A 15,722-nucleotide genomic window follows, 5' to 3' on the forward strand; every position below is an offset into this window, starting at 1 on the left:
AAAATATTTTATCATTAATTTCGAGTCGACTAGCGCATGGTTACTATGTTCAATAAACGATTCGTTTTGCTTACAAATAGAAAAAAATGTCTAAAATTTGTTATACAAAATGTAAATCTCGAAGTTACATTTATGTGTGTGACTAAGATAAGAAGGTCTTTATACAATACTACAACAACAGCCTGTAAATTTCTCACAACTGGGCTAAGAGCTCTTCTCCCTTTGAGGAGAATGTTTGGAACATATTCCATCACGCTGTTCTAATGCGGGTTGGTGTAAGATGTGTCAGAATTTCTATGAAATTAGACACATGCAGGTTTCCTAAAGATGTTCCTCACGAGAACGATATGAATTATAAACACAAATAAAGAACATGAATAATCCGTGGTGCTTGCTTGGGTTTGAACCCGCAATCATCGGTTAAGATGCACGCGATCTAACCACTGGGTCATCTGGCGTCGTATATAATGGATACTTGTAATACAAAACGATCGATTACTGATGTAGTTAGTCCATACGTTGAATTTTAAGACATTAAAACGTTTCTCTTCGTATTAATAGTTCACATAATTCTTTCTTTATATTCTTTAAATATCTCTACATTCAAAAGTACGCAATTTCTTTAATACATATTTAATTATTTATTACTAAATCGATTTCAATAAACCTCTAATCGTTATAACGTATGTCATATTAAAATTTATAATCGATTTAATTTTTTTAAGACATGGTCAGTTTACAAGTAACATTAGTGTCACAGATTAAAAAAAATAAACAATACATAGGTATCTCGATTCCAACCTTAGAAGCAAACCTATTAAGACACAATTTTAAACACATCGTACGTAAGTATTATACAATTATACAGTCGAATGAAAGGAATGTGAACGAATGATAATGAATGAGTTATTTGTCTTGCAGTTGAACGTAGTTGGCGGGGAACAGGCCGTACGCGCCCTTGCACAAGCCTTGCCACCAACCCTCGTCGATCTGGAGAATGAATGAATGAAGAATTCGTTAATATTTAAGTCACCACCTCGAAACTCACCACAGAATACGATTGTGAAATATCAAAGAGGAAATTCAAGGAAACACGATTCGATTTTCAAAATTATACGAGTGAGTTCTTTAAGTTAAGCTGCTCAAAAATTTGTGATGATATCTTGACAGATTATAGAAGCGTTAGATTCGCTTATTACTGTCGCTATTATTCATAGTCTGATTAAACACTACCACCAGATAGCGCTTAATTTAACCATCAATAAGTAAGTGTAATGCTTCTACAGTGAATAAAGAAATTTGATCATCTTAAATTTTCGCTACTATTACACATTGAAATAAAACCCCTCAGTCTAGCCGTGACCACGAACGCTGTAAAGTGCTCGAAACGTCGGGATGTTAAAAATAATTAATATACGCGTTAAAATTATAGTAGCGGCACGCTATGATGGCCGTTTTGGCGTTTGCCCGCTCATGAAGTTTCGTATTTAATAAATAATTACATGAAAGGAGCAAATTGTTGTTCTTTATTGTTAATAGTGACGTGCAGTTAGTCATTAAATTTATCGAATGTGACTAAAGAAGAATGGAAAAAGTTTTTAAATAGAACTATTAAATACTTAAATGTAGTCATGTAGTGTTTTTGGTTTCTTTTTTGTATCAATTCATTTCTTGTATGTAACGTGTTTATAAAGTTATTCATTCTAATTCCAATTTTTGATTTAAATTGATTTCGTTCGAATATATTACTTAAATTTATTTTATATATTTTTTTTATTAAACCTTTTTATTCAGATTCTACTTGCAACAAAAATTTGAATTAAATTACTTGCAAAAAGCAAAGATTTGAATATATTATTATATCGATAATAAATTTACATTTCACATCACTTTTTTAATGTGTCAAAACGGCCATCGTATCTTGCCGCTAGAATAGTTTTATTTCAAATAAATTTGAGTTCGAATTTATATGATATATATGATAGTCAAATATCTACCACCCAAAAAAATCGCTGTTTTGTACACAATTATTGTTGCTTTGAGGGTATGTTTTAAATTTCTTGTTTAAAGAAAAATTTATTGTAAGAATATGTTAAACTAGTGATACATTTATTATGATTGTCGAAGTTATAATTTAAAAAATGTTTATAGTCATAATTTTCTCAAGTAAGTGAAATGTAATTTCTTTTTGAGAAATAAAGTATCTTTAACCATAAAAAAGCTCAGCGGGATTATTTTTTTCATACGATTATCACGTAGCAACGAGTGAGCGAGACATGTGAGTGGGGTTCACCATGACGATGTTGGTGATGAGGTCGTCGGGGTTAAAAATAATTAATATACATAAAACTAGTTTTATTTCAAAGAAATTTGAGTTCGAGTTTATATGAGATATATGATAGTCAAATATCTACCACCCAAAAAAACTGAGTGGGATTATTTTTTTCATATGATTATCATGTAGCAACGAGTGAGCGAGACATGTGAGTGGGGTTAACGAGTGAGCGAGACATGTGAGTGGGGTTAACGAGTGAGCGAGACATGTGAGTGGGGTTAACGAGTGAGCGAGACATGTGAGCGGGGTTAACGAGTGAGCGAGACATGTGAGTGGGGTTAACGAGTGAGCGAGACATGTGAGTGGGGTTAACGAGTGAGCGAGACATGTGAGTGGGGTTTACCATGACGATGTTGGTGATGAGGTCGTCGGGGTCGAAGGAGATCTCGTCGGCGGCGGCGGCCTGGTAGTCGTACAGCGCTCGCGCCGTGTAGCCGTCCTCGTCGTCGCCCTCCGCTTCCGCCTCGCCCTCCCAGCCCACCGGCGACACCACGATGGTGGGCTGCCGGGACACCTGCCGGGAGACACACATCAGCCCTCTGCTTGAGCATATGGGCCACCTAGTGGTCACCACCACCCATAGATAATATCAACTATTCCTTACATTGTATGTGCCACCAACCTTGGGAACTGAGATGTTACGACCCTTGTGCCTTTTTTATGATATAGATTGGCGGACGAGAATATGGGCCACCTGGTGGTAAGTGGTCACCACCACCCATAGATAATATTAACTATTCCTTACATTGTATGTGCCACCAACCTTGGGAACTGATATGTTATGACCCTTGTGCCTTTTTTATGATATAGATTGGTGGACGAGCATACGGGCCACCTCATGGTAAGTGGTCACCACCACCCATAGATAATATTAACTATTCCTTACATTGTATGTGCCACCAACCTTGGGAACTGAGATGTTACGACCCTTGTGCCTTTTTTATGATATAGATTGGCGGACGAGAATATGGGCCACCTGGTGGTAAGTGGTCACCACCACCCATAGATAATATTAACTATTCCTTACATTGTATGTGCCACCAACCTTGGGAACTGAGATGTTATGACCCTTGTGCCTTTTTTATGATATAGATTGGCGGACGAGCATACTGGCCACCTGATGGCAAGCGGTCACCACCACCCATAGATAATATTAACTATTCCTTACATTGTATGTGCCACCAACCTTGGGAACTGATATGTTATGACCCTTGTGCCTTTTTTATGATATAGATTGGTGGACGAGCATACGGGCCACCTCATGGTAAGTGGTCACCACCACCCATAGATAATATTAACTATTCCTTACATTGTATGTGCCACCAACCTTGGGAACTGAGATGTTACGACCCTTGTGCCTTTTTTATGATATAGATTGGCGGACGAGCATACGGGCCACCTAATTGTAAGCGGTCACCATCACCCATAGACAGTGACGCTGTAAGAAATATTAACTATTCCTTACATCGTCAATGTGCCACCAACCTTGGGAACTAAGATGCTATGTCTCTTGTGCCTGTAGTTACACTGGCTCACTCACCCTTCAGACCGGAATACAACAATACTGAGTACTGTTATTTGGCGGTAGAATAACTGATGAGACCCAGACCAATGATCATTTATATCATTTATTAGATAATTATAACTTTGCCTTTCTCATTCAAAATATGTTTTGAAGATGTTGAGACATCTATCATTAGCGTTTCCTTGGATACATTGCTACACAACCCTATTCAATTAATTTGTTTTTACTACTTATCATGCTGCATTAGAGCTGTGTTGGCCCAGTGGTTAGAACGCGTGCATCTAAACGATGATTGCGGGTTCAAATTCAGGCAAGAACCACTATATATATATATATATATGTGCTTAATTTGTAATTATAATTCATCTCGTGCTCGGCGATGAAGGAATACAGTAAAGGAAAACATCGTGAGGAAACCTGCATGTGTCTAATTTCATAGAAATTCTGCCACATGTGCATTCCACTAACCCACATTGAAACAGGTTGGTGGAATATGTTCCAAACCCTCTCCTTAATGGAAGAGGCCTTATCCCAGCAGTGGGAAATTTACAGGCTGTTACTATACTTTACTTATTACTTTTACTCATCATGCTAGACAATATTGCAAACATCGTTAATCCCCTAATTTTATAATTTACCTAACTTAGTTTTATATTAAGATATATAGTAAGACACAAATTAGATATAGCATCGGAAAATGCAATGGAATGAAAATAAAACCGATTACTGCCAATTTACACAACCAATAGAAATAGCTCCCTATCGCGCCATTCGACGCTATTCGTCGCTATACATTCACACGTCAGAGAAAGCAAGTGCATTTAAATCGACGCGTCAAATTGACGAATATATTAACTCATATGACATTACAAAATATAACGTTTGTGCAAAGATCACATTCGCGTGAGAAATAAATATTGATAATTTGGGATAGCATACTCAATTCGGATGAGATCGGTTTTACGAATTTTGCCGATGCTACATCTAAGTTGTGTCGTAACCTAAATAGTCTCATCAATGGAACATTTACTTGCGATCACTTAACACTTAACACACACAAGACACTGCACACTTCTCTATCATTTACTCACTTCTTCCTTTTCCTTAACTTCCTCCTCCTTGGACTCCCCGACTAACGTCACATCCGGCAGATTGACTTGCTTCGCTTCCGGTTGTATCTTTGGTTCGTCTGTCGATGGCGTATCGACTTCTTCAGTCTTCTTGATGGATGCGTTTGTCGGCATGACTTTTGTTGCGTTTGTCGGTATGTTTGTTACGATTGTTGCGTTTGTTGTTGTGCTCGGTTGGTCTTCCTTATAATCTTCTGGATCGTCTTTTTCCTTGGCCACTCGTTCTTTTTCCTTAAAAAAATATAATTTATGTTAATTATAACTGTGTACGCTTCGAGATCGCCCAGTGGTTAGAATGCTTGCATTTTATCCGATGATTACGAGTTCAAATCCAGGCAACCACCACCGATTATATTCATGTACTTAATTTGTGTTTTCAATTTATTTTGTGCTCGGCGGTGAAGGAAACATCGTGAGGAAACCTACATATGTCTATTTTCATAGAAATTCTGCCACGTGTGTATTCCAGCGACCCGCATTGGAACAGTGTGGTGGAATATGTTCCAAACCTTCTTCTCAAAGGGAAATTTATAGGTTGTAGTTGTCGTTATTGTGTACCCTCCATAACGTATATCAAACTTATTATCCCTATAACCATAATTGTAGTTCTAGTATTAATATTTATAAAAAGTTACCTTTTCTGAGAGACTTTTGTCCAACTGCTGTCTCTCTTGTCTTATCCGCTGCACTGATTGTAGCGCCTCCTGTAATATAGTTTTATATTAGACACGTAAGCTTTGTGTTAGAAGTTGAGTCGAAGGAAGTTGACTCAGTAAAAAAGACATCACATTTTTATTTAATGACATAAGAAGTGTCAGTTAATTTTTAAATATTGATTTAAGACATTCAATTTTTCATATCATTCATTCAATCATTTTTTCTATTAATTAATGTTCATTTGGTCTCTGCTTTGTATTACTCAGCTTTTATTATTGTATTTTCTTTTAATTGTAAAATTTATTTCTTACTAACAAAATTAAACGCTATTTTAGATGAATTAAATTGCTTAATTTGGAAAACCCATCACTTATAGACATATTAGGATTAACACAATTTATCAACTGACAATAATATGATAGACAATATTTGACCAGTTATCATCAGTTCCGATTTGTCATTAAAAAATAAATGAGAAAAATAATCCTATCTTCATATACACACTATAATTCTGGATCCTTTTTATCTATACAGTTAACAGATAAAAAAAATTACATGTTTGAAAAAATAAAATATCACTTTTTTATAAAATGTCGTGTACCTGTTTCCTATCTTCCTCCTCTAAAATTATCCTATCTTTATATACACAATTCTAAGGAGTGACATCCCTACCATACCGGTCCACTTACATCCGTTACAAACTATAAAACGAGCGTTATTCTAAGACTAAGATTACCCCACCGACTTCGTTCTGAGCCGAGGTGCGATCTCATAGGAGACACCCTCAGGGCGAACTTTAAATTTAAATTCGAGTCCGGTGACGCTGTAAAGGCCAGTAGGGCCAACAGCAATACTTCACACAAAAAAAAAGACTAATACTACATTTTTACTTGCGCTCGTACTGGAACGCCGTTTCTCTGTCGGCACGTGAGCTAATTAGTATTTCACATCGTGTTTATTATCATTCAAATTGAAGTAAATAAGATTATTATTAAATTTTCAAGTAAGGTAAAAAAATCAATAAATTAAGGGTGATTTGTAATGTAGATTGTTTTTTTAAATAAGTTACCACTTCTGATTCTTATACAATAATAATTATGGATACTTTTCAACAGTTAAATGATACAGGAACGAACAGATCAAAAAAGGTTAAAAAGGTTAAAATGGCCTTTTGTGACGTGTTGGTAGGTTACCTGTTCCTTCTCCTTGGCCATGTTCTCGAACTTGGCGCGGATGGACGACGGCTTGGCGGCGCCGATGTCCGGCCGCTGCTTGGTGTAGTTGGTGCCCACTTTCTCAACCTCGTCGAACCGGTGCGCGCACTTGTCCACTCTATCGGTCTCGATTCCGAATTTACCACCGAAGCCCTGAATTTATACCATATATGGCAATCATTATATAAGTATATAAGTAATTAAAAAACGGTGGTGGCTTCACTTAACTTGATTTTCTTTGCCGTTCCCACTACTAGCATAAGCGTTAAGGCTTGCAGGTGTAAATATGAATATCAGCAATTCCTTACAACGGTACGTGAGTCTTGTGTGTGTGTGTGTGTGTGTGTGTGTGTGTGTGTGTGTGTGTGTGTGCGTGCGTGCGTGCGTGCGTGCGTGCGTGCGTGCGTGCGTGCGTGCGTGCGTGCGTGCGTGCGTGCGTGCGTGCGTGTGTGCGTGAGTGTGTATGTGTGCGTGCGTGTGTGCGTGAGTGCGTGCGTGCGTGTGTGCGTGAGTGCGTGCGTGCGTGCGTGCGTGTGTGTGTATGTGTGTGTGTGTGTGCGTGTGTGTGTGTGGGCTCACCCGCTTGTGGTCGGTCTGCGAGGCGTGCGCGGGCGCGGCGTGGCGGTGCTCCCAGCCCAGCGCGCAGGCGTCCTGGCGGTCGCTCTGCACGCCGAACTTGCCGCCGAAGCCCAGCGAGTGGTCTGCGGGCGCATCACGCTTCCATTATTAATGTATTCACAAATTGTTGATAACTGGACATACTCCTAACAAGATTCCTTTAACGATACGACTGACAAGAACAAAAAACCGAATAAAATCGCCATTAATTTTTCTGTTTGGGCGCGGACTGTAAATTCTATATTGGTGCGGCTTGTAATTTTTTAATAATTATTTTACTTGAATAATCTATGATATTCAATACGAACTTGTGAAAAAAAAATTAGTTTCGAACGTCGACGAAACTGTCATCGGACAACTTGGAACTTAAAATATAAGTGAATATAAGTAGTTAAGTTGATTAGTGTTGTATTAAAAACAAAAGATATAATAATCAAGAAGGGTCAGTACTGCACAATATATCTGTGCTATCAGCAAATAGGTAAATGTGTGTTCTTTGCCTCTGTTGTCTATGGTCTACGGGGAGTCTATAGTCTACAGGGAGTATATGGTCTACGGGAAGTCTATGGTCTACGGGGTTTCTATGGTCTACGGGGTGTCTATGGTCTACGAAGAGTCTATCGTCTACGGGGAGTCTATGGTCTACGAGGTGTCAATGGTCTACGAGGAATCTATGGTCTACGGGGCATCTATGGTCTACGAGGAGTCTATCGTCTACGGGGAGTTTATGGTCTACGAAGAGTCTATCATCTACGGGGAGTCCATAGTCTACGGGGAGTCTATGGTCTACGAGGAGTCTATGGTCTACGAGGAGTGTATGGTGAACGAGGAGTCTATGGTGTACGGGGAATCTACGGGGCGTCTATAGTCTACAGGGAGTCTAAGGTCTACGAGGAGTGTATGGTGTATGAGTCTATGGGCTATGAGAAGTATATGGTATATATGGTATGAGGAGAGGGGCGCGACCTGTCTGCGAGCGGTGCGCGGGCGCGGCCTCGTGGTGGTCCCAGCCGGCGGCGCAGGCGTCCTGGCGGTCGGCCTGCACGCCGTACTTGCCGCCGAAGCCCAGCGAGTAGTCCTTCTGCGACGGGTGCTTCTCCACTTGCTCCTTGTGCTCCCAGCCCGCCGCGCTCTGGCGCACATACACACACACACACACATGTCACACAGAACAATAAATCCCTTGCACATTCAATCTTTATAATTGAAGCTGAACAATCTATACAAAGACTATCAAATATCCATAGTATACAATACTTAAGGTAAGTTAGGCGATATTATGATCAGCATGAGACAAAGTATATGCACGAAATCACGATTAATTATCTTAACGAGGAATCTGACGTATCACAAATAATTCATCACTAACGTTAGACTTATTACTGCGTATTTCAAATAGTCATTTTTCCATTATTCTCAGTTTTTAAGCCTATCAAAAATATTTAAAAAGAAGAAAATATTAATTTTTTTAAAGTACAAATACATTTTTTTAATTAAAAAAATATATATTTATTTTGCTGTCTATACTGTGTCTCACGCACACTAAGACATGTAAGCATGAGCGTCACTCACACTAACGCACGACAATAATTGAACGTAAAGAGGTGCGCCTTTATTAATACATATTATTATCATGAATCACCTGTTCTAATATTAATAATCAATTAAATAATATTGTTTTAATTACTTTTACGCATCCAACCGTACATTAAGTGATCAATACTCACTTTGTCCACCCGATCCGTCTGCACGCCGAACTTGCCGCCGAAGCCCTTTGCGTAATCCGACTGCGAGGCGTGTTTCTCGACCTTACCGACATAGTCGTGCCCAACTGCACTCGCGTCCATTCTATCCGTCTGCACACCGAATTTACCTCCAAAACCTGTAATTAAAAAAAAAACATATCATTTCGCAAAAGTTGATTTAACAAAAGGTTTTAGAATTTAAAATAAGAATCCTTAAGTAATACTTTGTAACTAGTAATATTGTACAAATTTATTTAAAATGGTAAAAAGATTAAATATCACATATTAAATATACATTTTTGGAATGTGCAGTCTGTCAAGAATTATTTTAAAGACATTTTTGCATAGATACCGCCCAATCATACTTGGTATTATTGTGCTATGAGTTGAAATTTGTGAGCCAGTGTAACTACAGGTACAAGGGACATAACATCTTAACTTCCAAGGTTGGCGACATGTACCAACATTTATTTATTTGGGAAACAAACAATTTTAAAAACACTGTAATATAAAACAAAAATAACAAAAATCACAAATCAATTAAGTTTCCACTTAAAGATTGGCGATTCCAAAAAAGTTTCCTATTTCTTTCAACAGCAATCTCTTTGATAAGTATGGTCTGTTAATCTATATTATAAGAATGGGTGTAATACCTTGAGCGTAATCTTTCTGCGAGACGTGTTTCTCCGTTTTACCGACGTAGTCGTGACCAACGGCCGACTTGTCCATTCTGTCTTGTTGTACGCCAAATTTACCCCCATATCTAAGGATACAAAACAACATATAGTACGACACAAATTAGATGTAGCATCGGAAAATGCAATGGAATGAAAATAAAACCAATTACTGCCGATTTACACAACCAATAGAAATAGCTCCCTATCGCGCCATTCGACGCTATTCGTCGCTATAAATTCTCGCGTCAGAGAAAACAAGTGCATGTAAATCGAGGTGTCAAATTGACGAATTATATTAGGTCATATGATATTACAAGTTATTACGTTTGTGCAAAGATCATATTCGCATGAGAAATCAATATTGATAATTTGGGATAGCGTACTCAATTCGGATGTGATCGGTTTTACGAATTTTGCCGATGCTACGTCTAAGTTGTGTCGTAGTATACACAATTCCAACCATAATCGGACAAAAGTCAAACAACATTTAACGGCAAATTGACGCTATATCATTGGTTGAGACCTTGATTATTCCTTATAATAAAATTAATAATAATAATAATATAAACTATGAATTTGTGAAATAATTAACTTTTTAAAATAAATGCGACTTCAAATGCGTGAACACAAAAAAAATCGTTCAAATTGGTTTATAATCGGCGGAGATATTGCGTATAAAAAAGTTCATCCCCAATTATCCACCCTTGGGGGTTGTTTTTATTATTATTAAATTTAAATGGGACCACCCTTGAGGTATTACCTATACGCCGAAGAAGAAGAAGATTTGTTCAAATCGGTTCATAATTGGCGGAGTTATCGCGTAACAAACATAGAAAAAATAAAAACATACGGGTCGAATTGAGAACCTCCTCTTTTTTTTGAAGTCGGTTGAAAATGACGACGAAACTTTTGACGGAATTATGGTAGTAAAATTAAAATAGAAATAAGTACTTAACTGTAACAGTTTTGTATTATTAATAATGATTTATGATTTAAGAACTGCAAGTAATCGATAATATAGCTTACTCACTATTATTTATGTTAACACGTATATCTAAGGTTTGTTTAAACTTTTTCCTACTTCCATTGGAAAAGGCTATATTTGAATTATGTAACAACTGTGTCATTAAAGGGATTTTCGATAAAATGAAACATCCGATATCGACGTGAACTGACCACTTAACTTAAGATTATAAAATGATTCAAAGTTTTGGTCTGACCCCACTTGAATACAATATATGTAACGATGATATTATGGTGAGTTTAAAAGAGGTTTCAAGCGGTATGGAAAGCGGTATGCTGCGTTGAGGTGAAGTAAGGTGAGCGAGGGGTGAGGTGAAAGAGGTGAGGAGCAGGGATTTAAAGTGAATCAAACTATATTTTAATTAGTCTTTTTGAAAACAAAACAAAAACAAAATACACAAAAATGAAAACAGTATCATAATTACTTATTAATTTTGTATTGCATTAATAGTGTTCAAGATGTTAGTATTTAACATACCTATTTTATTTTGATTTTTAGCTTAATAATTATCTTTTTTGGAGCTTTTATTTGTGCCAAAAAGTTATAGATTATTTCGCCAATTTCATCTGCGAAAAATTTATCTTAATCAATTTAACAATTTAATATTATCTGTGCTAACAAACCTCTATAGACGACCTAAAATAAATAAATATATATAATAATATAAACAACTTACCCATAAGAAGACTTCGGACCTGCTTCATATTGCTTCTGCTTCGCTTGTTTATCGGCCTCAAAAACTTCTTCTCTGAGCTTAGCCATGCTGTTGGAAAAACCGACCAATCAAAATATAGCCTTCATAGTAAATAAAAATGATGTACAAATGTATTTAAACATGCAAGTTTCCTCACAGTGTTTTTCTGACCCTCAGAGAACGAGATGAATTATAAATATAACTTAAATACATGAAAATTCAGGGGGCGTGCCCTGGCTTAAACCTCATAATTGTAATGATTAATTAAAAATCTACGTGCTTTGTCCTCATGGTGACCACATGACTATTCAAGTTGGCATTTAACCAGAATACCTGTCATAATAGGCTATTTGACTGGTTTTTAAAATCCATTTTATATTATTTAGTAGAGGTTAAGGAACCCAGTAATTGATTTTTTTATTTCTAGTACATATTTGCCGAAAAATATCATATTAAGTATTCCATATTTAAATAACGCGCGAAAACGCTACTTGGAAAATATGGCGCTGCAATGGGGTCGGTGACGTCAGTTTGATGTATTTTAATCTGTGGTACATATAGTAGAAAAGCAAGGTTTACAAGAAAGTGACTTCATCATAAGCCCGGCCAATCAGGAGCGTTTTGTGTCATGTGACAAACGTTTGAAAAAATGCATTTTTATTGATTTTTGAATAAATTAAGTATTATTGTCAAGTTTCGTTAGTAAATAACCATTTTAAAACTCATAATATACACTGATTACAATTTACAATGATTCACAAATTATTTTTCGCATGGTCAAATAGCCTTTGTAAAAAAAATACGAAAAAAAAATCAAGTATTCGCATTTAAATCACACAGATATAACGAAAACAATGAAAAGGTGATTGCAAATATTTTTTGGGTCAGACGTATTTATATTTATCATAAACCCACGCAATTTCCTCTCCGCCATCATTCACTTTGGCGAATGCACTTCTGTTAATGCAACATGTATATGATTAATATATAATTTTCAATCTATATTTTAAGTTATTTTATATTCCCTGTAATCTACAACCTGTACCAAGTAAAAAAAAAAAAACATTTTTTTGTATGTATGTTTGTACCGAGATGGACCAGGGGTTAGAACGTGTGCATATTAACCGATGATTGCGGGTTCAAACCCAGGCAAGTACCACTGAATATTCATCTGCTTACTTTGTCTTTATAATTCATCTCGTGCACGGCGGTGAAGGGAAACATCGTGATGAAACCTGCATGTGTCTAATTTCATAGAGATTCTGCCACATGTGTGGCAAACCCGCCTGGCGGAGGAGGCTGTTTGTTGTTGTTGTTGTTTGTACCTCAATATTAAAGTAATTCTACCCTTGAGAACCGGGCCGTATTCCCGAAATTGATAATAACAGACGGCGCACGGCGCGCTCTCATTGGTCGAATCAAACAACGAACACTAAGCCGGTTTCCTGTTGCATATTTCTGTACCTTTTCGTCGCACTAAAAAGTTACAGGAAAGCGATAGAAAATTTGTTACACATTAAAAAAAATTGTAGAAAAGTATAAGAGCTACTTATTCAAACGTATTTTATTTAATACATGGTGAAAACATTTATACCCTTACTATTTTCTATCAACGTAACTAATAGAAGGATACACTATAAATATTATAAAATTTAAATAACACTTTTTGTGAATATCTTATAATTAGTTGTATTGACCTTCTTTCAAACACTGGCAGTAAAAGAAAACCAACAAAGATAGGAGAAGCATTATGGAATAATCTTCAACCTTTCTACTAAAACCGTCAAACTCTGGAATGCACTACCCACTGATATACGGCAGTCTAAATCCTTGGCAATATTTAAGGATCGTTTGAGAAACTATTACCTATCCATATCTATATAATGTATGCAAGTATGTAATAATATGTAGTTTATATTTATGTATATTTGTATGTATATTTTAATATATATTATATTTCTATGTATGTATTATTGGTATGTAGTTATGTGTAGTTTATTACTATACCTTAGTATAAATATTATTATATTGTACTTTTCCTCATTTTTTCATATATTTTTCTTCACTTACCTGTTTTCGTTCTAAGCTCCTATCACCAAAGGTTGTCTGTGAGAGATCGCTATAAGCGATAAGACCGCCTTTGCGCACCATGTACTTATTTTATGTTTTATATTTCCCCTTTTTTTCCGTGTGTTGTGCAATAAAGCATTTTAAATAAATAAATAAATAAGTCCTTTGAGACCTTAGCCCAACAGATATTTAATTGGTTATATTATATTAAAAATTAATAATATATATAGGGTTATCGGTAACTCGGCGTATATTCGTTAGGAGGTGATAGGGGTGACTATTTCCAATAATTTTAACCCCCATATGCATAATCCAAAAGTGACCCACTTTTGAGTTAAGGTCAAACATTTGTGATTATAATCCAAGAATACAAATAATCTGAATTGCCATTTATTTCTGTCTGTTTGTACCAATATAAATCATAATTATACTAAGATAAAATCAATGTCCACCATTAACTATGCTTAAGGTAAGAATGTTACCTAATTTTAGTTTTCCTAAAATATATTATAAGTACTACACAAATGAAAACACTTTATTATAAATTGAATAAGAGAACTCCTACAGTTATAAGTCACCTTTGCTTGGGTGCATGTATACACAGGGGTGCATGTGTGTGTAAACAAATACACTCTTTTCATTCAAATCTATTTTCTAATGAGACATAAATTACACATATCTCAAACATAACATAGAATAGCAAGGTTTTATTTATATAAACATAATTGTAATGACTTAATATCTTATTGTTCTTAATACTCAAATGTCAACTCACTCGATAGCCTCTACATGTCTTCCACCTGGACCCCACCGTTGCTCTTGTTCGGTCACATCGTTAACAAAATCTGGATCTGTTTCCCAGTCATCTGCTTCCGCTGGGGCCGGAGCTGTCACGTCCGTTGAAGCTTTCCACATCTAACGATTCCATTCATTATTTATAAGTAGCAATTACTAAGTAGAAAACTCTATACTAGTATTGCATGTGTATAATGTGTGTTTTAGGTGCTAAATAGTTGATATAGTTGATATAGTATATTTTTTAAAAACTATGTGTAATTTCAACATTTATAAAAATAATCAAAGACATTATGTGTTATAGCCAATTGAACTCTAAACTAAAAAACACTTGTGTTCTTACATGTGAGATTCTGATGTTATAAATACATATTAAAGATACAACCACATCTGTGTGCCATGTGTCATAATAAAAACAAAAATAGATATATCGAGCCCATATTTAATGCAACTTTATTAATGGGCAAATCACATTGAAATATTGTGGATTAACCTGCTGTTGGGCAAAAAGCACAGCAAAACTATTCCCACACATGTTTATTTTCTCACAATGCTTTCCTACACACAGCTGTACAAGTCTCAATTTAAACATAAATTAAGGGTATGAAAACTTAATAGTATATATGTGTATATAGATACGTTTGATAATTATTTAAATGGTATTTGAAAATAAATATATGCAATTATAATATGTGTTTATATCTGTTAATTAAAGTATAATAAGACCTTTATTTTATCTCACCTTATATATTATATCATAGCTGTTCTGAGTTATATCTAAACTTATCTTGAAGGAATAAGATAGTATTTAAAATAATATCAATAAATTACAAAACAGTATTGTAATCGCAGTTTCCGTAAATGTCTTGCCATTTTATTTCCTAAGACGGTTTTTAACAGTAACATCAACTGCTATGAGATAATGACTATCGTGTTGTAATTACGTGTAAAATAGAAATTGTAGATTATTTTATGAACTGACTTACCTTATTCGAAAGCCGGTTACGATATAACGAGATCAGTAATTTATTTATCTAGTACTTTTACACAACACCATGGAACACTAAAAATTTAATACTCTTCAACGTACTTTGTAAAAACACAAAGTTAAGTGAACTTTTATCAAATATGGGCTGGGTTTGCTTACAGTAAGGAAAATATATTACTATAGTGAACAAATCAAAGATGCGTCACTTACTGAAACTTCAAAGTACTTAGTACAGTAATGACAGTTGACA

The 15,722-nt window shown here is 35.7% G+C and overlaps 1 protein-coding gene across 1 annotated transcript; it reads right to left on the reverse strand.

Annotated features, from left to right (window-relative positions):
• Window positions 1–378: 378 nt before the first annotated feature.
• On the reverse strand, window positions 379–15,707 carry LOC124538921 (src substrate cortactin). Its single transcript, XM_047116183.1, has 12 exons — window positions 15,471–15,707; window positions 14,465–14,604; window positions 11,602–11,688; window positions 9,878–9,987; window positions 9,207–9,361; window positions 8,446–8,611; window positions 7,441–7,562; window positions 6,841–7,014; window positions 5,626–5,694; window positions 4,952–5,221; window positions 2,679–2,849; window positions 379–990 (listed from the first exon to the last, which is right to left on the reverse strand). Exons 2-12 carry the CDS (start codon window positions 14,602–14,604, stop codon window positions 907–909), a joined length of 1,548 nt encoding a protein of 515 aa, XP_046972139.1. The 5' UTR covers window positions 15,471–15,707; the 3' UTR covers window positions 379–906.
• Between the last annotated feature and the right edge of the window lie 15 nt (window positions 15,708–15,722).

Source organism: Vanessa cardui, chromosome 21 (assembly GCF_905220365.1).
Source record: "Vanessa cardui chromosome 21, ilVanCard2.1, whole genome shotgun sequence".
NCBI classification, from domain to species: Eukaryota; Metazoa; Arthropoda; class Insecta; order Lepidoptera; family Nymphalidae; genus Vanessa; species Vanessa cardui.

What these genes read in the sequence shown, in the direction of transcription:
- LOC124538921 (XM_047116183.1), bottom strand. Translation starts at nt 14,604, where the DNA reads ATGTGGAAAGCTTCAACGGACGTGACAGCTCCGGCCCCAGCGGAAGCA. An exon ending in CGCGCACCGCTCGCAGACAG is followed by an intron (nt 7,563 to 8,445) that starts GTCGCGCCCCTC and finishes ATGCGCCCGCAG; the next exon opens with ACCACTCGCTGGGCTTCGGC. An exon ending in AAGTTAAGGAAAAGGAAGAA is followed by an intron (nt 2,850 to 4,951) that starts GTGAGTAAATGA and finishes GTCTCCCGGCAG; the next exon opens with GTGTCCCGGCAGCCCACCAT.